The sequence below is a fragment of the Cricetulus griseus genome, assembly GCF_003668045.3.
Source record: "Cricetulus griseus strain 17A/GY chromosome 1 unlocalized genomic scaffold, alternate assembly CriGri-PICRH-1.0 chr1_0, whole genome shotgun sequence".
Classification (NCBI taxonomy): domain Eukaryota; kingdom Metazoa; phylum Chordata; class Mammalia; order Rodentia; family Cricetidae; genus Cricetulus; species Cricetulus griseus.
The window spans coordinates 77,531,749-77,554,055 of record NW_023276806.1 but is presented as its reverse complement, the minus strand read 5'-3'; the positions used below and the strand labels follow the sequence as shown (position 1 = coordinate 77,554,055).

General features: G+C 34.0%; 1 protein-coding gene and 1 pseudogene across 3 annotated transcripts in view; both read left to right on the top strand.

Annotated features, from left to right (window-relative positions):
* LOC113832878 overlaps positions 1–14,587 on the top strand; it is a 35,390-nt pseudogene extending 20,803 nt beyond the window's left edge.
* Positions 1–22,307, top strand: part of Fstl5 (follistatin like 5) — a 507,741-nt gene that overhangs the window by 137,358 nt on the left and 348,076 nt on the right. For all 3 annotated transcript variants that reach the window (XM_035451280.1, XM_035451279.1, XM_035451277.1), the window contains exon 3: positions 19,117–19,365. In XM_035451280.1, coding sequence (XP_035307171.1) covers positions 19,117–19,365 — 249 coding nt within the window. The remainder of the gene's footprint in view (positions 1–19,116; positions 19,366–22,307) is intronic.

Here is a 22,307-nt window from a genome sequence, read left to right as displayed (position 1 = left end):
TTAAGAGTATATTCTTTACTTTTATCTTTTTACCTACACACACACACACACACACACACACACACACACACACACACACAGACACATACACATGCAACTTTGGTTGTTCATTCATTCACCTGTTGTGGGATATCTAGGCTCATTCAAAAATTTGGCTAATGTGAAAAATAGTTTAGTAAACATGGGTTTACAAGAATCTCTACTTTATACAGATTTTATAGGTCTTCAGATCTATACTCAGGGTTTTTCTTTTGGGTAGTTTGGCTAAAAGTATCTTTATAAAAAATTCACATATTTGTTTCACCAACTCTTTGTTTTTTCTTTTGGTTTTCATTTAATTAATTTCTCCAGTGATCTTTATCATTGATTTCTATCAATATTTGGCTTTCCATTGTTTTTCAAAGATTTTGTGATGCATCATTAAGTTGTTTATTTGAGTCCTTTGCTTTTTAAAGTAAATATTAATTATACTTGTATGTGAATTTGTGTCACAGTCAGTATATCAAATTCTGAGAGGATCTTTCAGGAGATAGTTGTTCTACTATATTGCCTTTTCATGTTTGATCCTAGGAATGTAAAGAATTGCCCTTCTGATCTCTATGATGACCCATGGAATTCTATGTAGTTTATTAAACAATTTACATGAACTTGCATATGTTTTGAAATTTATCCCTTTTTAAATTTAGTTTTTAAAATGTTCATAGAATTAATTTTTGTCACGTTCCACCTTATCTCTGTTGATATTTTATGTCATTGTCATCTGATCAATTACAGTTACCACAATTTTTATATTTTTAATGTTTATATCAAAATATAATTTGTTACATTGCTAACAAAGATATGTTTACAAACTTTTGGATGGAATATTCTGTCGTTCCTTTGATCTATATAGTCATTTACATTTGAGAGTTTTTCTTGAAATTTTACCTAGGTTGCATATATATTTGTGAGATTGGAGTCTAAACTAATTCTTTCTTATGGTATTAGAGTTGATATGTGTCATTAGTACAATAGTTGTTTGTTTGAGTAAATTAGTTGTACTGGTCTTCAGTGCATATTTTAACCTATTAAATGTTATATTCAATATTCTATAGCCAATATGATAGTAAGTGAGCAGAAACTGAGAGAACTTCTTCTAAAATATGGAATGAGGCTTGTGAATCTCTCTTTCACTATGTAGTTGAAGATTTTGCTACAGATATTGGAAACAGAATTAAATAGAAATAAATGGGAAAGATAGAAATTTGACTTGACGTCATGATTTTATACTTAAAAATTACTTCACCAGAAAACTTAGATAACATAGAACTTTAAGCAAACTGCGGTATGCTAAATCAGCACACAAACCTATTAACTGCCTTATATACCAATAACAATCTGAGAAATTATGAAAATATCTCATTATAATTTGCTTAGAAAAGTACTAGAACATTTAGAAGTGAATCCAAACAAGGCAATTAAACCCGTACAGTGAAAACCTCAAATAACTAAAGAAAATAACTAAAATCATTACAGGATGAAATGAAGGCTTCTGTCTACAAAGACTGGGTGAATTAATCTTGGGAAACTAAGTATATTACCAAAAACTATGAATGTGTGAGAGTCATTGCAATTTCCTCTAAATATCTGACATTCTCAGAACTAAGTAAAACTCACATAAAACACTGAAAACCCTGAATAGTCAAATCCTTCTTGAGTACAAAGTATGTTGCTAGAGATAACACAAACCCTGACCTCAGAATCTGATACTAGTCTGACAAACCATTTTGACACCAAAACAGATACATAGAACGATGAGGTTGAACAGAGGATTTAGAAATAATCTCACAACTACAGCCACCCAATTTTTTTTTCCAGAGGTCAAAAACCTAAACTGAATGAAAACCTCTTCACACATAGTTTGGGGGAAAACAATTATCCATATGAAAAAAAGGAGTGCCATTGGATCCATGTCTGTCTTCTTTCAGATAAATAATTCACAAAGTTCAAATACCTTGATATAATCCCTGAAATATTGAACCTAATAGGGGAATATCCTTCATTGCATACTAACTTCTGAACATGACTCCAGTTGTTATCGGGCACCTGAAGAGAACTCCCAAGAAGCCTGAATGTGCTGAGTGGAGTCTATATTTACTGCCAATGGAGAAGTATTTGGAATAGTCTGAGAAATTTTTAATAAGGTTATACAATGGCTTCACTTTTTTTATTTGTGGAAAAGCTTCCTTATTGACTTCCATAGTGGCTAGAATAGTTTTCTAGGAGTGGGGTAGGATTCCCTTTGTCCACAACATCTCTAACGTTTGAAATTTTTTTCTTAATCATTAGCATGTATCATTCTGATTAGTATGATAAGAAATGAATCTCTTTAAATTTTAAATTTCTACTGCTGGGTATTGGTAGCTCATGACTTTAATCCCAGCACTTGGGAAGGAGAGGCAGGTGGATCTCTGTGAGTTTGAAGCCAGCCTGGTCTACAGATGGAGATCCAGGACAGGCTCCGAAAAAGCAAAAAAAAAAAAAAAAATTGCATATACCTAGTGATTAAGAATAGAGAAATTTACAAAAATACTTACTTGCCATTGGTTTCCTTATGAGAACTTTGTATTCAATTTATGAGTTCATTTGTTGATTAGAGGATTTGTTTCTGGTTTAGGATATTGGGAAGAAATTTTTATGTTAATTTTTGCAATTAGTATAATTCTATATATAACCTTCATCCCAAATATAACTGGCCTTTGCCATATTTTACCATCCATTCTTTAGAGTGTTTTTTCATTTTCTTGATAGTATCTTTTGCTCTACAGGAGATTTTAAATTCCAAATAACTTAATTTGTTAACTCAGGGTTATTTCTTATGATAGTGTATAGTAGGCTACTGAGCAATTGTTTTGACATATTATGAAAGCATTCCTAAGAATGGATTAAATTCTAAAATTCCCTTGGATAAAACTGGTCTCTGGACCAGCTCTAACTTCCTATATAATGTGACCCTGAGCTAAATGTAAACTGCCTGACCATTTAACTTTTATTTCTCTGCTTCTGGAAACAATGCTTGCTTTTTGTATATGTTACAATTGCATTTTTTTGCCTTTAAAATTTCAAGCCAATTGGAGGTCTGAGTTTCTTTCCAGTAAGTCCCAGTCTCCTTGGGACTTAGTTGAACTAGAAAATCCTTGCAAGTCCATATTTCTTGTTATATTATTAAAATTTCTAAAACATGAAAAATATATATCCATCCAAAGATACATAGATTTAAAAAACATGATATATATGGCAAAGAAGTTTATTCATCTATAAAAAATGAAATCTTAACATTTACTTGAAAATGAACAGAAATCAGTATTATTGTATTCAGTGAAGTAGCCCTGATTCATAAACATTTACTGTGCTTTTTATGTGCAAATGTGAGATTTTAATTTTATATGTGTAATGTTTATGTTTATGGAAGGGTGTAGGATGACTAAAATGGCCTGAGTGAAATCAGAATCACTAAAGGGGGTGATTTTAATACAATGAATATAAGGTTGAACTGAAAAGGTGAATAGTTAGGGAAGAGAATTGCACAGCAGTGAGGCAGAGGGAGAGCAATGGAGGAGGGATATCAACAAAAGTTTGTATTGGTGGAAATGCCACAACACTGCAATTGCTTTTCAACTAAATAAGAAAAGTAAAAATTAAACTATTATGGAATCCAGAATTTTTTTCATTCTGGTTATGTGTTTATTTCCTACTTTCCCTGGCTTATTTTCACAGAGGCTCCTGACTCATCTTCATCTTCAATTGTTAGCTGTATTTCTTTATTTCTCTCTGGTACTTCAGAACTTGTTCTTACTCTAGTTCTTTTCTGGGCCTCCTTTCATTTGTGTTTGACGTAAAAGCATACACTTTAATTATCAATTCCCTACTGTATTGAAAAACATAAAAGCAAGAATCAAGAGACATAGGAACAGCTGTACACTTAAGTAATCTGAAGGAAGTTGTTTAAGCATGAACAACAAATGCCCTATGAAGATCATGTTATTTGTGTAATCAATTACACAATACAAATGTTCCTATATTATAACCCACCCTAGATATTCTTTGAACATGCTTGAAGATGTAGTGAGAATTTCATGATAGAGAATTATGGTATTTTCAGTTTTCAGTCTGTTTATTTTTGTAATATAAATACTTAATATTATATCAGAAATCATCAAACAACTAAGTCTACCCTTCAGTTCTCAGCTCCTCAGTAGATTACACATGGTCACTCATGTGCTTCATATGTTCCTAAGTAACGTTTCAACATAATTTATCCTGGCACCTGTACTACATTAAAATGCCAACTTAGCTCTTATAAGGAAACATGAGGCAAGATCTGATCTTCCTTTAATTCTTCACTGGAAATTAACAACTGAGATTTTCAGTTGAAGCAACTGAGACTCTAGTTTATGAATTACTACTTGAAATACAAGTGGATACAACAACTTCCACAGAAATAAATTTCAATTCATGAAAGTGCTAAAACATTGTTGGGAACAAATTCCCCAAGCTAATTGCATACAAAGAAGCATTTTTAATATAAATATGTGATATTTTCATACTTAATTTATGTTAGAAAAGTTAGAAACTCCTGAATTTCCTAAATGGTAATCTATTAAACCATAATTGTATTGTTATTAATTTACTATCAATCATCATCATTATTATTATAACTTCTGTTATAAAGGAAGTCTATCTTTCAACATGAAAATGTAGACATATGCATTGTATTTTGGAACAATTTGCATAAGGAAACTATAATTATTCGAGGTAATAAATGATTCAAGTTGTAGAATGATTTTAATTAGCTGTCAGGTTTTATTTTCATACTCATCATACAATAAAATCCTGCAATTAAAAATATGCATCTTAGAATCTGCCAGGTGCTTAAGTTTTATCAAGGTATATTTTATTGGTCATAACATGGTTTGCTACTGTTTATAGCATGGTTAGTTTATGATAATAAAACTTCAATTTCTCACAGTACTTCTGTTTCTAGCTTAGGTGAAGGATTTCTGCTCCTAAGGAAACAGCTAAAAAACAGAGGCCAAATATATGAAAGCTTTTACAAGATGTAGACATCAGGGAAGAAAGGGGCAGTGACCCTCAGAAAAGGCAATCACCCATATGAGATATATGGCTCTGTGGGGAATGGATTAGACAGTTTGTAGACTATCACAAAGGGATAACACAGCAGTTTCTCTGAACTGAAATTGAACAGAGTCTTTGGAGGCTCAGGCCATGAGAGTTCAAAGCAAACATTACTTGGAGAGAGCTGCAGAGGGGCAAAGAGGGCATCAGCAGTAGTCCTTACTCCAGTCTTCATCTGAGTCCTCAGGGTTTTCAATGTTTACTTTACTGTATCTGGTCTACCATTAATCCCTCTTCCACTGCATTCCACAGTAGAAATAAGAGAATGCACTGTGGTGGGGGTGGCAGCAATCAAGTGGGAGATTGACTGGTATAGTTCTTGGATTCCACTGAGGAATTGGAATAATACTTCTCCTGCAATTCAGAGATAACATTTCACAACCTAGGAAGCAAACACTGCTAGAAGTTATGAGATTTGCTTTCGGTTAAATATAGTAATGACTTAATGACAATTCTAGACCACATGGACAAAGCTTAAAAGTGTATTATACAAACTAGATCAAGTTCTAAGTAACTTACTTTCCTGTAAAAAACTGTGTAGAAATATTTAAGTGAAAAAGTACAAAGCACCTCAGGTCAGTTTTACAACAGCTTCCATTCAGACAATATTCAGCAGTCATAAGCTGTGTATAGAGGCAAACACATGATCCCAGTATTATACAGGCAGACTCCAGCATTGACTATATAATGAGCTTGAAGCTAGCCTGGGCTATAGGAGAACTTGCCCCACAAAAGAAACAACAACAAAAACAGAAAGAAAGAAAGAAAGAAAGAAAGAAAGAAAGAAAGAAAGAAAGAAAGAAAGAAAAGAAAAGAATGAGTTCACCTGTCATATAAAGAATCAGGAAGTTTGAATAAAAATAAGAAATAGCAATGTCTTAAAATAAATCTTTATATGACAGAAATGATAGAAGCAATAATTATGAATATTATAGACATCATAAATCATTACATACATTCAAAGAACTAGAAGAAAGATTTAGTGTGTTAATTAGAAATATAAGACATAGAACTAAATGCAAATTGTACCTCTAAATTGAAAAACACATTCTATAACAGAAAAATTATAGTGGGAGCAATAACACACCAGAAAGTGAAGTTTCTGACATTGAATATTTAGGAGCAAAATATGTCTAAAACTAAACAACGAAGGAGATAATAGTGAGAAAAAGAGTTTTCGTTATTGGTAGGCAAACTACACAGAGCAAACATATTTAATTGAGTTATTGGAATTTAAAAAATATTAAAATGTAATTACAAAATGAATCAAAATATGATTACCTCTTTTTATTTGGTTATCATTGTTAAATGTTTTTGGGTTTAAGCACATCAATATATAAATATAATCTACTGAATCCTTTTTTGTTATAAGTGTGTGTATGATATCAGGGCTGACCACTTGGTATTAGATTACTAATTAATGTACTCATCCCTAGAAAAGATTAATTCTCTCACTTTCAGGGAGAATTAATTGCCTTTAGTTCTTTGCCTAAAGGTCAGACCCTGTGATATCTGTATATGTCAAATTAGCATATTTACTGGTGTTGCTATTGTCTAGGTCTTATTTCGGCAGCCATATTTTTGAGGTATCAGAGATGGAGCTTCCCTGTCAATCATTTCTGGTAGATGCAAACATGCAGTAGATTTCTTAGTCCTCTGGCTCATAAGTTCTTCCTGCCTCCTCTTTGTGATATTCCCTAAGCCTACATGTTGAATATGTTGAATTTAAATATTTCACATGTCTTGTAGAAGATCCAGTTTGGTCCCAACTCCCACAGTGCAACTTCTTTGTAAGTGCAGTTCCAGTTCTGATGCCCTTTTCTGGCTTCCATAGTCATTCCCAAATGCTAGACTTGTGCATGTTGTGTTAGCATGTACAGCTAAATCTCTGTTCCAGAAACAGAAAGGAATTAAAACTACACCCAGACAAAGATAAGCTCTCAGGCTGATACCACCAGGATGAGAACACATAGCTGGGAGGACTAAGTCACATCCTGAAGCACCTGTCTGGATATGATGATGATTAAGAAATTAACAATCTATGTGACTCTATGCAGGACTCCAGCAGAGAACATGTAGGACTACATCTTAATCATTATTGCTAAATTACCCAGACCCCTTTTAACTTGCCTCAGTCTTTCATCTATTTTAACCTATAGTTCAAGTCAATACTCAGAAGATTAAAGTTTGAGGCCTTCTCCCCAATGTTCCCATGCTGAATGGCCTCTCATTATTTTTATCATTACATGTAAGCTTATCTTTGTCTGGGTGTAGTTTTAATTCCTTTCTGTTTCTGGAATCCGAGGTGATTCAAAAGGTTTGGCCAATTAATTATTTCTGTGCTTTTAATCTCCGTGGTATGGAGGGGAATGGGATAGAAAGACAGAATAAGACAGAAGAGTATGATTCACAGTAAAGGAGACAGGAATACCAGAGGGAAAAGAAAATGACAAGTTTGTAACTGGGTTGGAAGAAATGCTGATATTCCAAAAAGACACTTGTTTCCTTTAATCAGACTATCACATTATAGAAATAATGGCCTCAGAAAAGAAAATTCCTTGAGGAATTTCCTTCAGAAAGAAGAAAATTTGGAGAACTGGGTCACGGTTGAAGGAAGAAATTGTCCCCTGGAAATAGATTTCAAACAATTCTAATAACTCTTCCTGGGTCATGATTTGGACTTATTATCTTCAGAGCTTTATTTTATATTTTTGATTATGTTTAGGTGTAGGTCCACATTTGAGTCAGCATGAGGCTAGAGAAAACAGGTGGTCTAGAGTTAGAGATGGGGTGCAAGAAGTACGTTCTCTTGACTTCTGAGCCATCCTTCAAGTCCTTCATTTCAGGATAACATACAATTCTTTAATACTGAAACCGAGCAGCCATGTTTTGAAAGTATGCATTCTAAGGGTGTATATTGACTGTCCACAATAAATATGATGTTAAGTGGATAAAGGCAGTTAAAACATTCCTTGGATCCAACAATCTTTAGGGATTTCAGGCTCATAAGTATCTGAGATTATTTATAAGAATTATGTCTAGTGTTAGTGGAGATAATGAACCTTCCCTCGGGCCAACAGCAAATGGTTATATAATTCAATGTATGCTTAGTTCATTCCAAACTCATCATTTTTCCCTTTAAGAAAAGAATGATTTTGAGAGTCAGAAGGGATAGAAAACACCCAGAGAATATAGCCCAAGAGATCTATTAATCAGGGCTCACATGGGTTCACAGAGACTAAAACAAGTGCAGGACCTGAGTGCATCTGGATCAGGACCTCTGAATATATGTTTGAGCTGTTAGATTCGTGGTTTTGTGCAACTCCTAACAGTGGGAGTATGTTTCTCTAAGTTTTGTTTTCTCTTGAAACACTTTACCTCCTATTGAGCTGCCTTTTCCAGCTTCTACAGTAAGGATTTTGCCTTGTCTTCTTGTATTATGTTTTGTCCTCTTTGACTGTCCTCTCTTGGAGGCTTGCTCTTTTCTGAAGATGAAATGCAGGGGAAGCGGACCTCGGGGAGAAAGTATTGTGGGGTGAGCTAGGAGGGGTGGAGGGAGCAGAAACTATGATCCATATGTATTGTAGAGAAAACTATTTTCAACAAAAGTTTTCAAAATGAATGTTTTTACTAATTCCATGATCTCAAAAGGTAATATGATATATCTATTGTTGCTTTGGTATTTACCTAAGTATTTATTCATTTACTCTCTCTCTCGGTCATTCTGTCTCTGCCTCTGTCTGTCTCTCTCTCTGTCTGTCTGTCTGTCTGTCTCTTTTGTGTGTGTGTGTGTGTGTGTGTGTGTGTGTGTGTGTGTGTGTGTGTGTAGCCAGCCTATGCTTGTCTGCACATCAGAGTACATCATTCAGGAGTTAGTTCTTTCCTTCCACTTTTTGGATTTCAGGGAATAAACTCAGGTCCTTCACAAAATGTGCCTTTCCTTAATGAGCCATCTCTGAAGTCACTCATATACTAGTTCTTATTTATTTATTATTAATTTTTAAATTTAAATTATTAAATTTTTATTATTATTTATTATTATTTTTATTTATTTCTTTAGTAAGATCACTCTACTCTCTGAACAATAATATACTAGTTCTAACGGTTATTTCTCCTACTATAGATAAATTGTGTACTGTAACAGTATTTAACCACAAGATTAGCAATAGGATTCTGTTTTCTATCTCCAAAGATGTGAAAATATCCCGATTACCATTTTATTATGAAGTTTGGTATCATTCCTTATAGATTTCTTAAATACATTAATGAATTTAATACATTGATTTTTAAATTTTCTAGATGTTCAGGGTCAAGTGGCATTCTTTCACTACAAAATGTGTTAAGCACAGAGATGAATGCCTACCATTTGAGTCAGTAGAAAGGTAGCTAAATCAAAGCAAACTGGATGGCTCAGACATACTTAGAAACCTTAGATAAAGACAATATAGTATTGCTTTTTATTTCTGATTTTGTAATGGATTAGTTATTTTACACTGAAGTTCAGTTCTGCTTATAGTGTGTCTAAAACCGAGGACAATTTCTTGTCCCTATCCAGATTTTCATTCATTGCTCTGTGCTATTTAGTTTTTGTCAATTTGACACAAACCTTGACATATAGGACAGGAAATCTCAGATGAGAAAGTTTTGCCAACAATTTAAACTGTGTGAATGTCTGTGTGGTCATTTTGTTAATTACGAAAATCATTAATAAGGTCCCATCCACTGTGGACAGTGCCATTCATGGCCAGTTGGGACAGGGTGTGTTAGAAAATTAGCTGAGCACGTCTGGGTGTGCCAGTAAGCAGCTTTCCTTGGTGGTCTCTGCTTCAATTCCTCACTCCATGTTCCTGCTTATAGTAAAAACAAGTCTCTGGAGTATATTTCTTTTGATACTAATTACTTTAGGATTAAGGAGGGGTGTTATCAAGGTTTTTTCTTCATCTATCATGCACACCATGAGATTTCTGTACTTAGGTCTATTTATATGATTTTTTATATTGATATATTGAACCAACTTTGCACTACAAAAAGATTCCATCTTTCTTGAATAGTATGATATTTTTATGTGTTGTTGAGCTGTTACACAGCTGTTTAATTTACTCCTTCACCTGCTGATGGTCACCTAGATCTTAAAATCTAGGATTTTGTAGTATTGCCTAGAAGAGTGACATTGTAAGAATACATAGAGGTATGAGGAGGAAGAAGTTTGTGAGTTTTATTTTGTATTTACTATTTCCTTCCTCCAAATATCAGGGGAATATTAAAGCTTCAGTTCCTCTGTAGAAAGAAGAAAATGACCTCCATGCTGTAGCAGTAAGACCCATGGAGAGACTAGGACAATGACTTCAGAGCTAGGGCTTTTTCTATTCAAAATTGTGTACTGTCTGTTTGTCTGATTCTGTTGCTGCTACAAAATCAAATGCAATCAAATTTGGATTCAATTTGACCTGAATGAACATGAGATTTGTAGAATCTTGTAGAAAATTCCAGTTTAAACTTTCATTATTCAAAGTATGTCATGATAAGTGTATACTATTAATTCATTCATGCTGGGGACTGAGTGAAGACTCTAAAATTGGCAATCTATTTTTTTTCAGTTCTGGGAAATATTTAATAATTTATTAATTATTTCTTACCATCTGTTTTTCTTCCCTGCCCCATCTGGGCCTTCTATTATTTGGCTTTAGAAATTCAGGAACTGACAGTAATATTGCTTGACATTTTCTCTTTTCTACATTTTCTTTTATGTTGACTTATTTATTTTCCATACAATTTTCTTACTTTTGAATTCTGTGTTTCCATTTGATAATTGATTTATCATATTTTTAAAATAAATTTAAGTAGATCACTATAGCTTTTATAAAGACTTTTGTTTTACTTGAGAAATTACCTGTGATCTCATTTCTATGAGTGTAAATTAGTAAATTACAGGGCTGTTTGTTTTTCTACAGTGGTTGTCCTCACTGTTTAATCCCATTTCACATTGTTTACAGGTTTATTTTGACCTAATGGTCCTTGTGAGGATTTTCTCGGCTGTCAGGTTCATTTAGGTTTTCATCTCATGATTAAGTGAGGGACACACTTTGTAGAGACAGTTCACACTTCAAATCCAGTACTCAGGAAGCTATGATGGAGGCAGAACTAATAGATGACTATAGTTCAAGGCTAGCATGGGCTGCATAGAAAGAGCTTATCAAGAAGGAAGAAATAAAGAAGGGAGGAGGAAGAGGAAGAGGAGGAGGAGGAAGAGGGAAAATGGAACAACAGAAATTATGGATTAGTATTCCAGATTGTTGGGTAAATGGTAAACCTCACTGTGGATGACACAAGTGATTACTTTTTAGTAAACTCCCAATACCATGTGCAAGAGATCTCTCAGATTAGCCTTGGGGGATCTTAACACAGAGGCTAAAGCTTTGGCAGGAAATTTTTGTTTGGTTGGGGAGGACAAGCAACTGAGAACAGGATGCTCTTTGCCTTCTGAATTAAACATTTCCCATCACTGTTATGAGTGTATTCACTTCCAGACTCCTTGCATGATTGTGCATTGGTGGGGAACTAATAATGGAATGACTGTATCATATTGCAAGGTAGCTGGAAATGCATGTACAAAGATAATTCCTAGTAGAAAAGCTTAAAGCTTACTCACTTAAAAGCTTAGAGTCAGCTTTCACAGAACCACTAAACAAATTCCCATTAACTATATAACAGGATGTCTGTGTTTTGTTATTGTACTCTCCAGAACTCTCTCTATATATTCTTAAATCACTACTTTATAGTGGGTTCAGGGTTTTTAGAAAGGAGCAAATTGTCTTTATGTCCATTCGACACTCCATATTAATGAGGAGTTAGCTGAAAAGAAAAATACACCTATAGTAGTGTACAGATATATATACATTTAGAAAAATAGAGCCTATAATTCTGCATTATTTTCTAAAGTTTTACAATTCTCAATGTCAAAATTATTAATGTAATGGAGACCCTGGAGATGAAGTTGGATTTGATACATAATTTGAAAAAGTCTTGTCCAAATGCCTAACAGCAATTAACATATTATGGTGTGTCTAGATTTGTTTGAGAAGTAAGATTTTGTGATAGACGTGGATGAAATTCACCCACTTTCTCACAAGTGGGTGGAGAGGGATAATCAGTAGGTAGCCAAAGTGACACTCTTGTGTGACATTCACAGGAATGATTGATGATTGTGGATACTCATCACTGAAGAATTGCTGGTAGTTTTGGATATTTTGATTAAAAATATTTGCCTCTAGTTTCCTCCAGAACATTCATTTTTTTTTCCTTTTTCTTGTGTCTGTTTTCTAGTGTTGACATCAAGGTAGTACTTGTAAAAAGTGATCTTTCTTGTTCAATTCTGTGGAATAAATTGAGGGTCATTGGTGTTCTTTCTCAATCTGGTAGTATTTGATTGTAATTCCATCTGGGCTGGGATTTTGTTGTTGTTATACTAGAGTTTTGCTTTTAAATTGCTGTTGCAATTTTATTCTTTGTTACATATCTGTGTAATTTTGTTTACATATCCACTTTTTTAACTTTGGTGGATGTATGTGTCTAGAAATTAATTTACTTTTTGATTGTTAGTTTTGCAAATTTGTTAGAATGAAAGTTTTCAAATCCCATAATAATGACTCACAGAATCTCATTAGTGTCAGTAAAGTATCTTCTTTTTCACCTTCAATTTTATTGCTTTAAGTCTTCTAAAGCTTTTACTCGGTTTGGCTAAAGGATGGCCAGTCATATTTTTATAAAGAAGTGGTTTTGTTCTAATTATGTGGGTATATGCGTGTGGAGATGAATATGTGCATGGATGTGCAGGTGCCTGCAGAATCCCCCTAATCATACATTTCAAAGATCCATTTATTTCATTCATTGTTTGCATTTTCTTTGAGCTTACATTTTGTTACTTCCCTGGTCTTTATCATTTCTTACTGTATATTGCCTTAGCATTTTGTTTGCTCTTGTGTTCTAAGGCCTTAAGGAACATCACATTGTACTTCATAAAACATTTGTTTTCCAATTTGTCAATAAAACAATACCACTGATTTTCTAAGGTTATGCAAAAGTCCTAAGTAGGAACCTTACCAAAGATGACATTAGAAAGACAGAAAAGCAAATGGAATTATGTTCGTCACCTTACATGATCAAGGAATTTTAAGTTAATATACATAGATTCAGCTACTACATAGAAATAGATAAATACCTGGGATCATAAGAGCCAGAGGGCTTGCCCTAACCCTGACCAGCTGCAGTACTCAGGATAGTGGCCCCTGAAACACAATAGACAAGCCCTAATGGTACAGGTGTGGGACAGCTACCCTGAGGTCCCGAAAGCAGGAGAACAGGCTGCACCCCTCACTCCTAGCTGCAAGAGGTGAATTTGCCGGGACAATGATGGAGAGCTCACCCTGGTGGTGAGGACACAGGAGAACTGGCTGACAGACAAACTTACAACTGTCCAGGCCCAGTTCCAGGGTTATGACTCGACCCACCCCAATATCCACACCATGTATGATCTGCTGGAGCAGGTAAAGGGACCTGACTCAAAGATCCAAAGATGCAGTAGCTTCAGGGCACAGGGCAACAAAAGGATATCCAAGAAGAGTCTTAGTGAGGGCCCAGCATCGATAGAGTAGTAGAAACCAGAGGCCTGGAACCAGACCAATGTGTCTTTGCAATGGACAATTGTAAGTAAATATATATGGACAAAGGAGTTTACTCTGTGACTCACTGTGTTACACTGCAGCTTCCATGACTAGATTTTTAGTTACTCCTCCTTTAATATTTTCCTTTTTTCTCTTAAATTTTGTTTTGGTTGGGGATGGGTACAGGGATGGGGCATGGGTGAGAAGGGATGGGTAAATGAATAGGATCAAGACACATGATGTAAAAGACACATAGAGTAAATAAAAACAAAAGAAAAAAGACACTGGTGAACAAAGAATAGAAAAACAAATTATTTCTGTGCAATGCTTTAGTCTCCTGAGGTGGACTGGTCTTGAATCACAGTGAGGCCTATGCGATGCGTCCATGACTGAAAGAATGTGAAGGCCTAGCCCCTTGCAGATGCCCACCTCACCACCTTGTTCAGCAGTTGTGTAACAACCTGTCACTTCAGAAAGGAGTCAGTTCAGCCACCAAAACCCTCAGGACGGGTATGTCTGAGTTCATTGTGGTGCTATCAGATGCTGAGCCCTTAGAGATCATCCTGCATCTTCTACTGCTGTGAGAGGACAAGAAAGTCCCCCTGTATTTGTGCCTGTGTGACCCTAGGGCTATAGTCACAGTCAAAGAAGGCTGTAAGGTAAAGCAGCAGACCCATGCCATTGATCAGTGTATTGAAAGGCCCTTGATGTACGCCTGTGATTTTGTCCTTTCCTGTCATCTCCCACCTTAGTTGTATATCATATTGTCTATTAGCATGTAATGTTTCAGCCACTTTGATTATAATATTGTACCTCATTTGGTTGTTATATTTTGAATATGTATGGCAGTGATGTTTTATCTTCAATTCTCCCCACTCACTCACCCTCTCTCTTAGCAGTTTTAGTCATACTTAAAAATATGGAATGCTACCTAAGATAGGTGAGAGGAAGAATGTCACCATTTAATACCAGGAAGAAGTAAGAGAGACCTAAGGAAGTGATAGCATCTACTTTCATCTGAAAACTTCTTCATATGTTCAGGGCAGGATAACAGTAACTCATATCTTTGCACACAGGATCTCTGTAAATGTCACCATGACAAAGGAGTTTTCTTTGGATAGCAGTTGCCCTCACACCTATCACCTAAAGAGGAAGTTTGATAACATTATGTTTATGTAGATGTGCTACTCATTAATGTTCTCCTGTATTCTTGATGCAACATAGCCTCAGGTTCCTGAGGGTTTCAGGAGCATAGTGTTTAATATCAACTATAGGACATTCTTGAATACTATAACATGGCCAACAGAGGTTGTTGGGGGCTCAGAGACCAGGGAGAGGGAACAATGGTTGCATAGAATCACTCTTTTTCATATGTATATAGAATCACTCTTAATAAAAAATGTTTGGCACTATCCATTTATGGTGCAGTAATCGCTACAATATTAATGCAATATGATAATGTTGGGGAGCCTGTGTGTTTGGGATGATGACAGCCTATATGAGACTTCTCCACACACCTGCTTATTTTGTCTTTAAAATACAGTATGGCAGAATTAGCTGAAGATGGGTATGTTGTTCAAAATAAGATAGGGAGACAGTTACAAGTCCAAGGTGGAGATGACCTTCTCTTCAGGTGGGTTGTCTTCAGTAGTGACACAGGAGCAATATTTAGTCAGCCTACCCAAACAACAACAGGAGATGTAGAAGCCAATCATAAAAAATCACGGAAAGGTCACACTGTGCAGTCTTCTGGTTGTTTGCTGCACTTTTCACTAGCCATGAAATCTATGAGAAATGAAACCATTTATTACTATACATTATATAAAATAAAATTTTATTTTGGTTTCCCAATTTTCTATAGGTGGATGGCAAATTATCACAAAATGGATGCTTGTGACTCCAAATCAAAATATATAATTATGGAAATGGAAACTTCTGGATCTTCCCCCAATTTGTGTATTTCTTGTTTCTCTATATCCTCATTTGAATTTTTAAAAAAATTTCAACTTTTTGGCATTTGAGAAAAATATCATGTTAGAATTTCTTGGCAATTTTAGGAGTGTTATTTTGAAGCACACTAGTTCTAACACTTCCTTGATGTACCTTGCTTGCGTCTTTATTTTATAATAGGGTTTATTATGTAGACCATGTTGGCCTAGAACTTAATGTCTTTCTATAGTTCCCAGAATAATGGCATGTACTACCAACACTGTTCCAACAGGGTTTTTAACTGTTTGTTTAGAAAGACATTTATTATAACAATTTGATTCATATATTCTATTGCTAAATTCATAGTAACTTGTCATTTTAATCATAATTACTACATTTCTTAATCACATATACCATACCAGAATCTTTCAGTATCATGTGCGTTGAATCTTCTAAGCAATAGCATGGTAATATTATTAAATTAGCTTCTATTTCTTTCTCTTATTTAAGTAATACATACTGAATTCTAATTATGAGTTATTTGATGAAAAACGAGGCTTGGGCATTTATTTAACTGACTAATATCTTCCTTAGGGCAGATTGGTAGTAAAATTTTAGATTTGAAAGTCAAAGTTGCACTTAGCCATGTAAAACAAAATCAACCACTAAATCCTTAGATTAAAAGATCAATTTAAAATATATAATTAAAAATAAGTTTATATAGGCTATTGTTAAGAATATTTTAGATTATGTAAACATTTGTAAATTGAGCATTATCTCTGTGTGATTTTTCAATACAGGTGAGCAATACATCTTATTAATTCTAGAGACAGCTAAGTGTATTTTATATACATTAAATTTAACTAGAATGTGCTTTAGTAGACAATTTCAAATGAAGGGTTTATGTTATTGAGAGAATAATATTTATTGATTATTTACCTCTTTTTTTAATGCCAGAATTATTGGTCAGACAAAAATATAGTTTAAACACAAAGATTTGAGCCTGTTCTAAAATTAAATTGTTAATAACTTGGAATTGCTTTTAAATATATCTTATATTTTAACATAATGCATGTTAGGAGACAACATGTGGAATAATGGCACCAATTAAATGATGTGTTTATAATCTAGATAATAATTAATTCAGCTCTCCGTAATCTGCTTTCTCCCTTCTCCAAATATCATTTTAAATCTTAATTCCATCTTTTTCCCATATCCTATCATTGTCAGCTTTCTGAATGCTCACCATTTAAATACCTCAGCTGTGATTGGGTGCACTGTGACAGCCACCTTGGTGCTGTATCTCTTAATCTTTTCTGTGCCCCTCACCAGGCCTCTAAATCTTTGCCTCTAATGTACTATTATTCTCTTTGTAAAGCATTTGAATAAATTGTCAATTCTGTTTTTACATCCCAGAACAAGTAATATCACAACCTACACATAAAACATTCATTTTCAAAAGATTAACAAATGTTAAAATTGTATCTAATAACATCTTTTTATTAATATATGATATAGATTGATAAATAATAGTGAATAAATACAGAAATCTGCTAAAAAAGTAAAAATATGATTGGGAATCTAGCAAAATATCTTTAATATATTATTCTACCTTTTGTGACATTTAACTTTTAATAATTCAGTAACCTGAACATTAAGTAATCCTAGGAAGACACAGAGATGATCAAATGATGAAATGTATAGTCCGTTGTTGGAGAAAGAAATGCTACTTTATCAAGCTACACATAATTCCTTAATTGAAATTAATTAAATGTGTTACCTGATTTTTCTTCGAAAAATACTTGACATGTGGATCACTATTAATTGACTTAATATCAGTTGAAACTTAAATTGACATTAGTGAGTCACAAATGATATGTGCTTGTGTTTTTTCCATATAAATAAACTTTCTTCTGGATATTATATAAATTAATTGCATTTCTTTTAAATATAGGAGCAATAGGCAACAAACAACTTCTAACTAGACTTGTAAAATACTCTTTTAATGTATACAAAGTGGCCAGCATTTTAATTGAAATCTCTGAATCAGAACAGGATAAAAAGGAAGGATTCAGAAAGAGAGAATCTTGGAGACACAATCAACCACAGTATATCAGAAAGAACCATCTGTTACCACTGACATTACTGTGCCAGATAGCCACCTGTTTTTATACCAACTCATGTACCTCATAGTGCCACCTATCACACCAACATTGGTGTACCTGAGCAAGGTAGTATCTAGTCAAACACGGTGCTGGAATGATCATGCTATTCCCAGAGAAAGAAACACCACATTACTAGATGATTTATGAGCTCTGTATCGTTCAAAACCAAAAAGGGCTTAGCATTCCATTGCAATGTAATCAGAATGGTTTTTAGCCCCAATGGAAACAAACTAGAGGAATTAACTTATTGGCAACCAATGATCAACCATGGTATTTGGACACGGTGTGATGAACTGCTATTCAGTTTGGACATGGTTCAATGATTTGGAGGCTTTGAGTGATGGAACTCTGGCTGTTTCCACTTGTCTGCAACTCAGCTACCTGTTAAAGTAGAATACCCCAAAATTTGGGTTTTGTCTTTGAATGTCCCAAGTTAGATTACTATGCCATTGCTATTGCCTATGCTTTCCTGTAATTTTAATTTAGAAGATTTAAATTTGACTTGGAACAAGTGGACAAAGTTGAAAATTAAAGCAATATACAAGCTTAATTTATAATATTAAAGTAGTATTTAAACTTTTCTCAACTATATGTATGTTCCATGAAAGTTCATTTTGAAGGCTCAATAATAATTACTAGAAATAAAGCTTCATACACCTAAAATTCTTTAATATTAGTCAAGGCGCAGTTTGAACTCTGCTCACAAGTTTATTCTTGCAATTATTATGATGGCATCAAGTAGATTCAGAATCTTAAGAATAACTCCAAATTTACAGACATATAGACAGATCTATATAAACTCAGTGGCTCACCAAATGAAAATAACAGACATGAACATGAGAAAGACATACAAAAGTGGGCTGGGTAATAAGAGGAAGTAAGAAGAGAATGGTGAGAGTGGTCAATATGCATTGCATAACAACTTCAAAAATGTCTAAAATTGTACTTAATAAGTAGTCATATCTCAAAGTATTCTGAAAAGTGAGGATGGAACTAGAGGAGAGGAACCAGAGAAGAATCTGACAGCATTTGAAAGGGTTCCTCATTGGGTTTTGTTGCAAGTTCCTTCGTTGTGTAGTGATACACTGAATTTCTGATAGTCTTTGAACATATTGTTCACCTGATGCTTTGAAATGAACTGGCTATTTCAACAGGATAACCAAACTGTTAACTTTTTGTGTTTCCAGGATTTCTAATTCAGGATAGCCCTTTTGGATCTTGTGAAAATAAGTTCTGTGGCTTGGGGAGGCACTGTGTCATCAGCAGAGAGACAAGGCATGCAGAGTGTGCCTGCATGGATGTATGCAAACAGCACTACAAACCTGTGTGTGGATCTGATGGGGAATTCTATGAAAACCACTGTGAAGTGCACAGAGCTGCCTGCCTGAAAAAACAAAAGATCACCATTGTTCACAATGAGGACTGCTTCTTTAAAGGTAAGAGCAGGTTGAAGCCTACAGTATAATAGTCCTCTATCTTTCTTATTCTTTGTTAGTACCATTAAGATTCAAACAGTATGATTTTAACTCTGTAAGTGTCTAAAAAAGGAAAAGGCAAGAATAAGCCTAACAAAACCAAGAAGCAGCAGCGTATGGATATTTGCATGAATAGAATTCTGATACTCATTTATGAGAATAAAGCTGGCCAAAATCTGACTCACAATTTAATATAGCATTCAACATTACACCATATGGCTTCCCAATCATGGAGTTATTATAGGGACAGAGGCTAGCCAGTTTAGTCTTCAGGCAAAATCTCCCCAATGCCAAACACCTAAAATGCTGTTGAAGGCAGGGGGAATGCCAAGCTTCACTGTGACAGCTTCTCATTTCATCTTGATCTACAGAATAGTTTCAGTTTCAGTTTGCAAGCACACAACTCAAATTATATGGGACCTCTAATTACCCACTTCAATAACCGTGAAGTCATAAGAAACTCAATTAGCAAATCTGAGGTGATGATGGCTTAACATTTTAAAATATTATTTGTACTCACAATTGAATTGATGGTTTAGTGAATAGTACTTCTGTATCAGTAATTAGATATGCTACTTTAGCATATTCTATAGATGAATATTCAAAAGGCTTTAGCATCATTTATTTATTTATACTCCCTTTTATTACTTGGTTATTTAAGTTGGAGGAAATATTTTCTTTTAAATGTTGTGACTCTTATTTAAATTCAAAAATCAAGTATATAAACATCCATCCTTCTAACAGGTCAATGATCAAGTTGTTTCTTGAAGTCTGGCATCTCAGTTAATCAGAATACTACATAACTGTGCTCACACTATAGATATTACAGGACATTTAATTCTTGAATGTGGGCTAAAATATATTGCAACACTTCATTTGTCAATTTATTAAAAATAATGATTTAAAGAGTTTAATTTTCAGTATAATTTTTCAATAAAGTGTATTTCAAGGAGACAAAATGATAACTGGACACTTTTAAGATAGCATAGGACATGGTATGTTGTGGTCATGTGTTTTCTAGAAACAATATGTTACTGATGCAAAAGAGCAAAAATAGTGTAGTCATGCACTGCAACCTGTGTACATTTTGCCAAGAGTATTGCCAGAATAGATTCTCCTCCTTTACTAAATGAGAAATGTTATGGATTCAAATTCATTTCTTTGTCCTTTCAATTCCATCAATGTTGTCAATATTTAATTGTTTATGTCAGACTTTTAAAGAGAAGAATAGTATTTTGTCATTTTAATCTAAGATGTTAGGATAAAAATTATACCACCATACTGATATCACAAACTTAAGGAATAGTATATGATATGTAATTAAATAAGAACATTGAGTTATAGTCTTACTATTTTTCAACAACATGTTTGTGGGTCTGTGTGCACATTGACATATGCACATGTGCATGGCTCCAATGTCAATGAAAGCCAGGCTTTCAGATCCATGGGAGCTGGACGATTATGAGTTAATTACCCAATGTGGGTGTTGGGAAGTAAACTATAACTTCTGGAAGTGTATCATGCACTCTGAACTATACAATCCTATTTTTAAAGTGAAATTCTGTTCACCTGACATGTACAATTAAACAAATAGAAACAATTAATATCAAATATCATTTTAGAAGATAAACCAGTGTATTTACTGTTCTTCCTGATATCGGAGCATTCATTTACAATCCAACCAAATATTTAAATCAACCTGAGATGTATGAACAAAATAGCCTGCATCACTTTAGAATGTACCACACAATGATTATGTGAAAAACTTCTGCCCTTTAGACTCATCCTGAATTTTAATCAAATCTTTGTATGATTTAAAATATATTTCCATCATAGAGTATTAAAATCCCATTTATTTTATCTAGAGAAAATATATTTAACCTATTTGCATCTCCTAGAAGTTAAGGATTTTATGTTTGTTTGTTTTAGCATTATGCCTTAGGAATAGTTAGTTCCTAAATGACTTTATTTGGAGCAGAGAAAGGGTAAGTAAATAACAAAACAAACTACTTCTCCTGTTAGCAGTGTACATGTGGCCACTTTGAATTGTGAATTAAGATTCTACTCTCAAAAGCTACCCTTATTATGATGTTTTGTAATAGATCCTGTGATTATGAGCTTATTTTTCCTGGAATTTTAATCATATATCTTGGTATTTACAAGGTATATGTCACATTGGAAGAAACAATTAGAAATATGAAGTTCACAGATGAAAGACCTTGTAATTAATTAGATGGTTCAAATGCAAAGTCAAGCCAAGTCAAAACAAATCACAGATACAATATTATTTTAAGAATAAAATTATAGCTGTGAAAACCTTAGTTGAGAAATTAACAATGATCTATTGACCAGCCAGTTGGGTCATTTTTTAAGTAAATATTTTTATTGCTTAAAAATTACACACATTGTTGTATTGTGTTTGGGTGAAATTCAAACTCCATTTCTTCCTCTCAGAGTCCTATATTTTTCCCAAAGATTTACATGGCAGAGCCATACCCACTTCTACAAGTAACCTTCTACAAGTAGAGATTTGAATGCAGGACATGCAATGGCTGGCTGTTATGGCACAGAGACTAATATGTTCTTTGACCGTTGTTTCAAAATATTGTCCTTACTTTAAAAATCCACTTTTAAGGTTTTATTAGATTTTTACTATTAGTATTATTTTGGCTATTGAGGTTAGTAAGGGGATTGCCATGTGTCATTAAGTCGAAAAGAGTAAAACACTCACACACACAAGTGTGAATAAATCTGAGTCATGTGCTGGAATTGGTTGAGAGTCAGAATCCTTGTTGTAATGCAGTACCATCATTAGCAAGACAGGTCCTTTGAAAGAAGCTGCATAATAGGCACATGGATCTACATATTATTTTATACAAATTTATGTTAATCGACAATTATAA